Genomic DNA, 11,379 nt, shown 5'->3' on the forward strand with positions numbered 1-11,379 from the left:
CCTAAATAAGTTAAGTATAAGCCCTGAGGTATTCATTTCTTCTTAAAAATCATTAACTTTAATTCTACTTCTCCAAAGATTCCTATCCTCAACCATGTCCTCGGAGAGGTTTAGGTCTATGAGATCATGCCTAATCCTCTCATCCCAAGTCAATTTAGGTCGTCCTCTACCCCTTCCCCCCTCTCATCCCAAGTCAATTAAATATAGCAGATGATGAGGATTTTTTTTTTAATTTTTATTTTACTTAAAAGAATCAAATTTAGCATTAATCCACATGATCATGATGACTAATCAACAACAGTACAACACCAATTTCTAAATGATAATAGGATACAAAATCAGGCTAAAGTCAACACATACAGCAACTATTTCTGAGACTATTCTAAACTGTTCATAAGATTAAAATAATGTTGGCACTTGGCAACATATTAAAAATGAAAAGAAAGATTAATTTGGAGTGTGTAGGTATGTAGTTGAGTGAAACAAAACCCTAGAAAACAAATTCCATATGTGTGGTTAAGACAAGATCGAGTGATAATTAAAAAAAATAAAATCAGATGGAAGTAAAACGAAGATGAAATCAGCAGCTAACAAATGATGATGTTTTGTTTTGTTTTACTTTTACCTGAAATGAAATCACCAGCCGGCAGACTACGAGTGACTTCCGGCACTTGCAAAGGTAAATAAATAAATATGTGATGCCAAACCACTCCACTCCACTCCACTCGTCAGTCAAATATAGCATAACATATTTACCGTCCATGTCATATCAGAGGCTAAAACAAAAGTAACTGAAATGTTAAAAAAAAAGGAGTAAATTCACTTATGCGAGATAATACGGGTCCTAATTTTCATACATTCTTAAAAGAAAATGACAAAAGAAAATTTCTAGCAAATTGTCATATACGTTTATGTAAGTTGTAGTTTACAAAAAAAAAAAAAAAAAAAAAGTGTATAATTACTAAACTATACCGATAAATATAGTTGGTCGTGATTTGATTTGATTTGAAAGACTGAGTTAACACTTCAGTTTATCAGTCGGCTTTAGTTTACTCTTTATTGTTATTTTTAATTATATTAATGATAATATGAATAATAAACAAGAAAATGTCAAAGAAGGGTGTTCAAAGTATAAATTGAGTCTTAGGTCCTGTTCGGAATCGGCCGGAATGGGATTTTAAATCCCACGAAATGATATGTTCGTTTCAATCAAGAAAGGAATTAGAATGGAAACTAAATCCTATCAAATCCCAAGGATTTCAAATCCCATCTCTTTTGGGAGGATTGTTACAAAAGACATAGGATTGTTTCAAAACCCCTTACCTAGCATCTTTTCTTCACGTTTTTCTTTCACTGTGCCTCCTCGGCCGTTGACTCCACCGGCGTCATCTTCCGCCGCCGTGTTCCACCATCGTGGTTCCGTCCACCTGCGTTCATCCACAGCTAGACAGAATTGAGTTTGCTTCATTTCTTCACTAATACCCGAGTGGTAAGTAGCTTCAATTGCTTAAACAAGGTTCAATCTGAAACCATCTTCTTCAATTTCTACAGTCCATGCTTATTGTAATAATTTATTATTATTATTATCTACTTTTTATTTTTTTTATCAGTGATTGATTAGTGTGTTTAGTTATTTTATATTTTTATTTTTGATTATTTATTTATCTTTTTTCAATTTTTTAGAATTTTTTATTATTATATATTTATAGATTGAAGGGAGATGAACAAAATTTAGAAATACCAATTCCATCAAGTTTATCAACCAAACACATGAAAGAAATTTTCAAACATTCCATTTCATTCCAGTTCTAATTCAAATTCCATTTCCAATTTCAATTCCTTTAAAAAAATTCCGCGAAACAAACGCACCCTTAATCTTAAAAATATCAATAAGAAAGTTTCAAAACAGGATTTTACAAGCATGTTAAGGCGTTAAGCTAGCTAAAATATAAATGTAATTAAAAAAATAAAACAAGCAATCATTTGTTTGTATAATTGAAAATTTAACAATTAGATTAAGAAAATAAACACTTTATCACACATGAAAAAAAAAATAGAAAAGGAACCAAGGTAAATGGGCACACAACACATATACAATCAGGGCCGGCTCTGAGAAACGCTAAAAAGTTTGAGCCGAAGGCGAGTTTAAATTCGGGCCTAAAGACTTATGTAAAATATAAACTCGATAACTCATAAATAAAAAAGTAAATCATACGATAATAATAGTAATTTCAATACACAAAACATAAATATTGTAGCAAAATAATCCAATTTAAATACCTAAACGAAACGCAATGAAATAACAAACAAAGTGATTATTAACTGAAAATCTAAAACATTCAAAGTTCAAACAATCAAACCTACTTTTGACATAAACTGATAAACAACAAATCGACATAATTCAATAAACTATAAGCAATCAAAACATGAAATAAGGAACAACTAACCCTAAAGTACTAAACAATCAATAAACTATAAACAATAAAACTAAAGTACTAAACAAGTAAACAAATAAACAACTAACATGGGCTGGCCGCTGGAGCAGGGCTGGACGGAGAAGGAGGCTGGAAGCCTGGGCTGAGAGTGGAGGCGGAGCCGGCTGCCGGCGGTGGTTTGTGGTACGTACGGTGGTTGTGGTTTGTTTTTTGTAATTTAAAAGTTGCATTTCTGCCGCCTGATCTTCTATCTAATTTTCTAAACAATAAAAAAAATATATAAATGGGTTATGGGCAGTGCTACAAATAATTTGGGCAATATGAATTGTGAACAAAATTATAAATGGGCCTAAACAAAACTCAAAATATAGGTTCAAATATAATTTTTTTATAACAATTTATATATATATATATAATATAAAAAAATTTTAAAAATTTTCGGGCCTACCGAGTGGTCGGGCCTATGGCAGTCGACTACCCTGCCATAGGCCATGGCCGGCACTGTATACAATACACTTGCTTGAAGGGAAATGGACATTCATAGCTACCAGCCTACTACCCATGCACCGACTAGTTATGCGTTGTTAGCTCATTTCTACCCTCAAATGGCACAAACAAAAAATTTAATGACAACATCTACTCACAAGTATCCTAGAATAATTTTTTCATATAGTTAGAAGTTGTTAAAAGGAAAATTGTGTGGATTTATGTGACAAAGTTTTACCATATGCGTTTAAGGTTACATAGATGGTGGTCGTGTTACCACATAGGTTCGAAACTTGTCATGCGATGCCCCGTTTCAACTCATATGGTATAGTCACTTCAACATATACACCATAAAAGTTAAATAACAAAACAATATAAAAAGTACATTTATTTTTTTTCCTACGTATAACAACATAAGTTGTATAACCTCTTGTCAGTCTGTCATACACCTGTACCATTTCCGTTATTGGTTCTCTTAAAAAAAAGTTTTGAGAAAAATAAATACAAGCAAAAGCTTTACAGAACACAATAATCATGTGACAAACCACCGCCATTACTTGCATAACAAAATAAAGTGTTTTTTACCCGTGACAAAATAAAAATTCATTCCTAAGTTTATTATTACAATAATTATTATTTAAAATATAATTATTATCATAAGTTATTTTAACGGTATGCAAATACATAATGACCAACACTATGCCATTCCAGCTACAACATTAAGCTCTTCGAACATTATTAACTACAAAAAAAAATCCTATAGATCCAAATTCAAAAAAACTAATAAATTCCAAACCTAAAGAGATCCAAGGTACATAATTACTACGCAGTATATACATTTTTATATAGTCATAGTGAAAAGCAGTGATCTTTATCTCTCTACATAAGCATATACATGTATATATATCTCCTCTATCTATCTGGGTTATCTGCGCTGGACGCTGGACACATACATGGGGTTCATCGTTGCCTCGGAGTGGTGTTGAGTCAGCCTAGTCTTGTCAAGGCGTGCTCTTCTTGCAGCTTCTTGAATATGGTGATCGCGTTCCTTTAGCATCTGTTCCACGTTTGATGCACCAAGCGGGCCCGAGAATTGGATCTTCTTGTTTCCTTTGTATCCATCAACATTCTAAAAAATAATAAAATCACAAATTAATAAAAAATGGCATATTATCTTGGTTTTGACATGGTATGTTTTGAGTAAAAAGGAAAGTAGTTACCATGAGTGGTTGCTTGCCGTTTGACGTGGATCTTCCAGCTAACATACTCCGGGAAAGATCATGATTCCTCATCTTCCAAGAATCTTGAGATAGCCTTCTTGATGATTCTAATTCATGTTTGTCTTTACCATTTTCAGCCATCAATGATCCTGAATAGAATTCGCCAACTCCATTGGTGTAATGTGACAGTCTTGGTTGTTGTTCTTCAATACCCTCGTTCTTGTTTCGGGTGAAATACTCACTTCTGCTCTTTGAATTTGCTCTATCATGTCTTCTCTGTAGTAATTACATTCTTCAAAGTCTTAGAAATAATAATAATAATAATAATAATGATAATATCCTTATCACTTATCAGGGGTGGATGTTCATCAAACATATTGCATTACACTTAAGCGATCGATTGTAACAAGTGATGTAATTTAATATAAGTAATTCTGCTGAGAGTTGAGCTTTTATATTAACAAAATCAGAACTTAGTCTGCAAAAGATTATTTACTTTGTAAAAAAGGAAAAAAAGATTATTTACTTTGTAACAAGTGATGTAATTTAATATAAGTAATTCTGCTGAGAGTTGAGCTTTTATATTAACAAAATCAGAACTTAGTCTGCAAAAGATTATTTACTTTGTAAAAAAGGAAAAAAAAAAGATGAAAATTTTAAATCAAGGTTTCCCTAGGTTTGACAACTCAACGTCATTAAAGTCAAATAGTCAACACCTGAACTCATTTAAAATCATAAAAACTCAAAACCAAACGAGTATGAAGCGAAGAAAAGTCATTGGATACAATAAGTCAATATCCAAATAAACAATATAGTATCATAGTCAAACCAAAGAAATGTTTACTTTTTGGAACTAATTTTATTTGTCAAAACATGTTTGACAAATCGGGTCACCTTATAATAGGTCACAAAATGAGTGGGGTACCTGCATTGATGCAACTAACTCAGCATTAGCTTCAGGAGCTGGAAATGCCCGATGTTCTCTTGAACCTTGACTTTCCGTTTCAGTCTTTTGGCTTTCTGCTCTCCGTCTATAGTAACAATTCTAGTTAGTAACACGTTGCATGCTTTCACTTTCAAAGTCAAACAAACTACTTTCAGTTTCAATGGTCAAACAAACACGTCGACAACTATTTTAATCACGATAGATAGAGGTTAGGGTAACAGACAAAGAATAAATTTGATCTCCTTCTACATTGAGTAGTTAAGATACTGAATTATTGTGCCATTAACCAAATAAGCTAAGTATCAGGGATACTTAATTCAAATGTATATAAACTAATATACACATACATACCTTCTAGCTCTGTCCTCCCTTGCTTTCGCATCGATCTCTTTGCTCGGAGGATAATTTGGTAGACTTGAAGGATCACAAGCATATGGTTTAGTTGTGAAGAACTACAAGATTAAAAATATATGGTTTTAGCTTTGTAACTAAAGATGACAAAAATTTGATAAATCAAGGTGTAGTAATAGCAGCTGAACTATACATCAGCCGGCGCAACAATGCAAAAGCATAGTTCTAATCAGGCCTGTTTTGACTTGAACCCATTTTGACCCATTACACAAACAATTTCAAGAATCGATTAAACAAAAAGAATAATTAAAGAAAAGTGATTACCTCACTCTTAAGAGCAGCCAATGCAGTTCCTCTTTGTGAAGGATCTATTGCGAGTAAAGTTTCCATAAGCCGTATAGCAACAGAAGGCACATCTTTAAACGTTTCTTCAATGCGTCTCCTATACAACTGTGAAGGTTTGAACGCCGCGGAGTGATGTAACTTTGACTTCCTCCAATAATCATCAGACGGTGAACCACAAAGCTTAAATATTTTGTGCAACTGCTCAACCTACAAGATACAAATCATAAGTCAAAATGTTAAAAAAAAAAAGCTTCTAATCACTATTTTGAACATAAAAATATAGTTTTTGTATTACCTCGGTTTGACCTGGCATGATAGGTTTACCAGCATATAGCTCTCCAAGAATGCATCCAGTGCTCCACAAATCCACAGCCACTCCATAACGAGTAGCTCCAAATAGAAGCTCGGGTGGTCGATACCAAAGTGTCACAACACGGCTCGTTAGTGGCACATTCCCATTATAACTATCATAGAAACTTGCTAAACCAAAGTCTGCAATCTTCAAAATCCCGTTATTATCAATCAAAAGATTTGACCCTTTTATGTCACGGTGCAGAATACCACGGCTATGGCAATGATCAAGTCCACTTAACAGCTGCTGCATGTAGCATTTAACCTACAAAATAACATCATCGTTTCTATAAGCACTTTAATAATATTGGTTAAAACTTGAAAGTTAAACATAGTGATGGAGATATTACCTGTGGCTCTGTGAACCTGACACTGGGTAGTGATGCAAGTCCGGTAAGATCATGTTCCATATACTCAAAAACTAGATATAAACTACGTGAAGCAGATGATGTCACCAATCCTTCAAGTTTAATTATATTTGGATGATCAAGCCTTCGCAAAATAAGGATTTCTCTAGCCATAAACTTGACACTCTCCGTGTCCATATTATCAAAACGCACTCGTTTTAGAGCAACGATTTTGTTGTTAGTCAAGTCACGAGCCTTGTACACGCTGCTGTATGTTCCTTGTCCAATCTGCATCAATCACATCAGAACCAAATCAGAAAATTAATTATAAACAAACTAGTTTATTATCATTTAATTCAAAAAACATGTATAAATCAACATTTTTGAACAATTATGCCTGTTCTTTTCTGCAGGAAAAATAAAATTCAATCTGTTGACTTTTCAACTCTTAGTGCTTTGCATTTTGTTGCAAACAACCTGTCACTCTTAAAAAGGAACAATTATAATAGAAATTAAAAAAAAACAATTATTATCCAAATTCATTCTTTTTCCCCAAAATGTATTGTAGTTTTTTGCATTTTTACAAAATCATAATCTGCTTGCAACAAAACGCGATTTATAACGGTTCAAAACGGGACTTTTACTTCCAATTTATACAACTAAACTAAGCTAAATTTGTGAAGGCTACTTTTATTTTTTTTTACTTTAAATTTAAAGCTTCAATTTTTACAATATCATGATTTATCCCAACCAGATAAAATGGTCCCAAAAGGTCAAAATCAAAACCTGAAAGTTAAAAACTAACTAAACACGTTCCAACAGCCAAATTAGCCATCAAATTGAACATAAAGATGACAAAAATTATACCTTTTCTAGCTTCTCAAACGTATCGGCCCGTCTCGGTAACATTCCATCAATTGCCTCACTAGCCACATCCACAAGCCAAGAAGGCCACCCTGCCACAATCAATTCCCCTTCCACCCCTTTCGGTATCGCCCCGAAACCCGGAATATTCGCAATAAACACCTCAGAAACCTCCCTATCCCTACTACCCTTATTATTATTATTATTATCATAATGATCATCTCTAACTCTCCTTGAAGAATTCAATCTCTTATCAATAGACCCAGTTCTAATTTCACTTCTATTCTTAACCCGAAAACTCTCAGCCCGTCTTGATCGAGGCTCCGATGAAACCCTAGCTGCTGCTGCTGCTGCCGGCTTCTTCTCCGGTGAGGTTGAAGTTTTCCGGCCGGCGTCGATGCCGGACGGCTTACCGCACATTCCACCCATTGAATCAAAAACTGGTATTGATCTGGTGATAAAACGTTAGGAAATTGATTAGATCAGAAGGGTTTGAACTGGGTTCATGGTGAAATGAAAGAATTGGGTAGTTGAAGGTGGGTTTATATTATTATTATTGATTGAAGAAGAATAGAAGAAGATAGAGATAGACAGTTGCCGGCAAGAACAAGTCAAAGAGATGATCCCACCATTTTCTATTTCTATAGATATATCAAGGAGCTTGAATGAAGAAAAAGCTTAAAGCTTATACGAGCAGCAAGCTTTTAGCATGATAATTTCGTTAAATAACCTTCCAAAGTAAATACATTTGCTATTATTGATTTTAGTTATGCCCATTTTAGTAATTTTATACGTTTTATTAAAAGCTCTAGCTACTTTGTCAAACATTTAAATATATCTAAAGAGCTACAGCTACCAACTACACCTTTCAGCCACCAGCTTCTAACTAACAGCTAACAGCTTCCAGCTACAGCTACCAGCTAGTTTTGCCAAACATACCCATAGTCTATAGATATAGAATGTTGAATGAATATAGTCAGTCAGAGGATTTGTGCTTTCTCTCTCTTATCTATTTTGAGTTATCTCTATTCTCTACTACTACTACTTCAACAAGAATGCTATTTTGGAATGTTTATGTTTTACTTTAATACAACTTTTTAATTTAATCTTTAGGGTCGGGTATTCGGGTATACGTCTCGGCTACTTCCTGTCAATGAAAAACGATGAGAGAAAAGAAAAGGAAGAGAGCGCGTGTGTGCAGAGGAGAGAGAGAGTTGTCAAACAAAATATAACGGTACATCGTTGTCAGAAAAAGGGTTGTTGGCGCCTGACGGGTTCCTTCGAGTACCTTTGAGTAGTCGACTTGTTGGTTTCTGGCGGGTTTCATCGATGACCACCCCGACGGCCAACCACCCTTATATTTAATAAAAACTTGAATAAAGTTGGTGCTAAAGCTTCGTAGTATTTTAATGGAAATGCTAACCATTGTTGTTGATCTCATCTAAATGAGTGACAAATAGACCATTTTGGATAGGAAAACTAAAGTGTGTGATAATAGAAAGTAGATTAACGATTAACAAATGAAATTTTACCTTTTCAAGTGTGTGATACATTTTATCGTCTTATATGGAAACATACATCTTGTTCAGTTATGGGATAAGCGAAATGTCGGTTGCATAAATACAAACGTAAACGCGTTTGGTAAACATACAATATGACTTATGAGCTTTTCGCTTGCAAGTAAATGAGATTGCGTGACGTTTAAGCTTTGCACTTGCATTTACTAAATGCGAAAAGTCGGCTGCATAAATACAAACATGAGCACTTTTGGTAAATGAGATTGCATGACGTATAAACTTTTTGCTCACGTTAGTAAATGAGATTGTCTGACGTATAAGTTTTTCGCTCGCATTTAGTAATCTAGTTTGTATGACGTATTGACGTGTAAGCCTTTCGCTCGCATTTCGTCATCAAACGTCCCTATTTTTATGGGGAAAAATATAGTATGTGACTACAAATGCATAATATCTATTAGCTTTTTATTATTAATATTTTGAAATTATGTTGTTTAAACACAATGTAAGAATTCTATAACCGCACTTATACACACAAACAAATAGTCTCGTACATTGTTTCTGCAAAGTGATTATGTATGGAGTTGTTTGTCAGAAATTTATCTATTCAATAAATAAACAAGTTGCCAACAAAGTTAAATTTTGATAAGTGGGTCATATATTTGTCAATATAATGATACATGCGAAATTAAGAGGGTGTTTTGGATTGAATTTGAAGTTGACTTATTGATTAATCGGGTTTTTTAATACAATGATCACATGTGAGTTAAGAGGGTGTTTGAGATTTAATTTGGGAATGACTTATTGACTTTCTCAAAAAGCCAATAAGTTAAAAGGAAATATTATGACTTTGATAGTAATGTTTTATAATTTTGCCTTTTTTAAAAAATGGTTAAAAAGTTATTTTCCAAAAGTCACAAAAACTTGACTTTTTAAATAGTTTGTAGTTTTTTGAACATAAAATTACTAATCAATCTCATTTTTTACCCTACAAGTAGAGGTGGGCAAATAAACCGGTTAATCGAACTGAAACCGAACCGGTTTGAAACCGATTATGTAGAAACTGGTTTGTAATTTTCTCCATCAAAACCGGTTTCAAACCGGTTAACCGAATCGAAACCGGCCAAAACCGATCAAAACCTGAACCGAAACCAACCAAAACCCGAATCGTAACATTGTAAGAAACCGGTTTCAACCCGAACCGAAACCGATGATAAACCGGTGTTGATTTTTGTTAACCAAACCGAACCGGTTTTGAGTTTAAAACCGGTTTATGCACCCCTACCTACAAGTAAATAATTTCTCACACGCCAACATTATGGAGATAATGTTAAGAAAACGACTACAAGGTTGACTTTACATAATTACATTCATAGTTTGGATACTATGTTCCATCATCGTTGTCAAACACTTCCACCGTTTTAATAATTGCAACAACATTTTGGTAGAATTAGACACTAATTATGTCATTTTTACAAAGTTTGAATTTAGTAAGGTATATGATTTGATTTGATTTGATTTAGTCAAAGGGTAGCATTGCATTGGACGAACTCTTTGGAACTTTGTGTGGTCTTGCAAGAAAGTCCAGAGAGAAATAAGAAATTATAATTTTATGCAAATTGGAGCGTGTGGAGTTTCTTAAACAATAAACTAAACATTTATACTATATAATAAATAAAGTTTTTCAAATGCCACATGACATCACCAAAGTGTTTCTTCCAAAATTTTCCCTCCTATCTCTCATATTAAATGACATTCTTTCTTATTAATAGTTTTGCATTTCATTTTTTTTTCTTTTTAATCTTTTGTTTTCTCTTTTTAATAATTCTTTTCTAACTTAAAAAATTAAATATCAACATAAATATGTTATTTTGTTTATCTAAATATATTATATTAGTTATTAATATTAGCTTTTATAAGTAACCAATTTTCACATTGATTGTGAATAATGATTGTAAAAATTAAGGTTTTAGATATATTATATTAGTTAATTAATATTAAGGTTTTATAAGAAATGATATTATTAGATGAAGAGCCAAGGTTAACTTAAATTTAAAATTTCAGTAAACTTTAACTTAATATTAAGCTAAACTGCATATGAAAATACAATATGATAATCGTGCTATAGAAGCCGAAATTATATCCAGAAGTAATATTGAAACTCACACTTTTATTCTAAAGAAAAATTTCTACACCTTTAGATAAAATAATTAATTTCAAAAAATAAAATTTTCACTTTATTTTTGTTTCGCAATAAATATTAATAAAAGCCAAGGCCAATTAATATAGATGGTTGGTGGTTGGGTTGTTTTTAGACAATTTATGTTAACTCATAGTCAGTTATATGTTGCATTATCTAGAGTTAAAAACAGAAACAATGTGAAACTATTAAGTTTTGGTATAGAAAGTAAAATTACAAATAAACTACAAATATTGTGTACAAAGAAATATTTAGAGATTCATGAATTTTCTAACAACTTTTTATTTCTATATTGTATAATGTATAATTTATTAAACCAT

At 32.8% G+C, this 11,379-nt stretch overlaps 1 protein-coding gene across 1 annotated transcript; it reads right to left on the minus strand.

Annotated features, from left to right (window-relative positions):
* Window positions 1-3,579: 3,579 nt before the first annotated feature.
* LOC143634722 (putative serine/threonine-protein kinase At1g54610) lies at window positions 3,580-7,990 on the minus strand. The gene is made up of 8 exons (XM_077102739.1): window positions 7,349-7,990; window positions 6,485-6,769; window positions 6,079-6,399; window positions 5,763-5,990; window positions 5,439-5,539; window positions 5,067-5,172; window positions 4,142-4,417; window positions 3,580-4,050 (listed from the first exon to the last, which is right to left on the minus strand). The coding sequence occupies exons 1-8, from the start codon at window positions 7,772-7,774 to the stop codon at window positions 3,847-3,849; spliced, it is 1,947 nt and encodes a 648-aa protein (XP_076958854.1). The 5' UTR covers window positions 7,775-7,990; the 3' UTR covers window positions 3,580-3,846.
* Window positions 7,991-11,379: the final 3,389 nt, after the last annotated feature.

The sequence above is a fragment of the Bidens hawaiensis genome, unplaced genomic scaffold (genome assembly GCF_021521415.1).
Source record: "Bidens hawaiensis isolate Kalapana, Puna unplaced genomic scaffold, B.hawaiensis_p1.1 tig00000512_1, whole genome shotgun sequence".
Lineage (NCBI taxonomy): Eukaryota > Viridiplantae > Streptophyta > Magnoliopsida > Asterales > Asteraceae > Bidens > Bidens hawaiensis.

Excerpts from the sequence above, each read along its gene's own strand:
- LOC143634722 (XM_077102739.1), bottom strand. The coding sequence starts at position 7,774 with ATGGGTGGAATGTGCGGTAAGCCGTCCGGCATCGACGCCGGCCGGAAA. Across the intron at positions 5,540-5,762 it reads TGGCTGCTCTTAAGAGTGAG|TTCTTCACAACTAAACCATA; the intron begins GTAATCACTTTT and ends TTAATCTTGTAG. Across the intron at positions 4,418-5,066 it reads AGTTAGTTGCATCAATGCAG|AGAAGACATGATAGAGCAAA; the intron begins GTACCCCACTCA and ends TAATTACTACAG.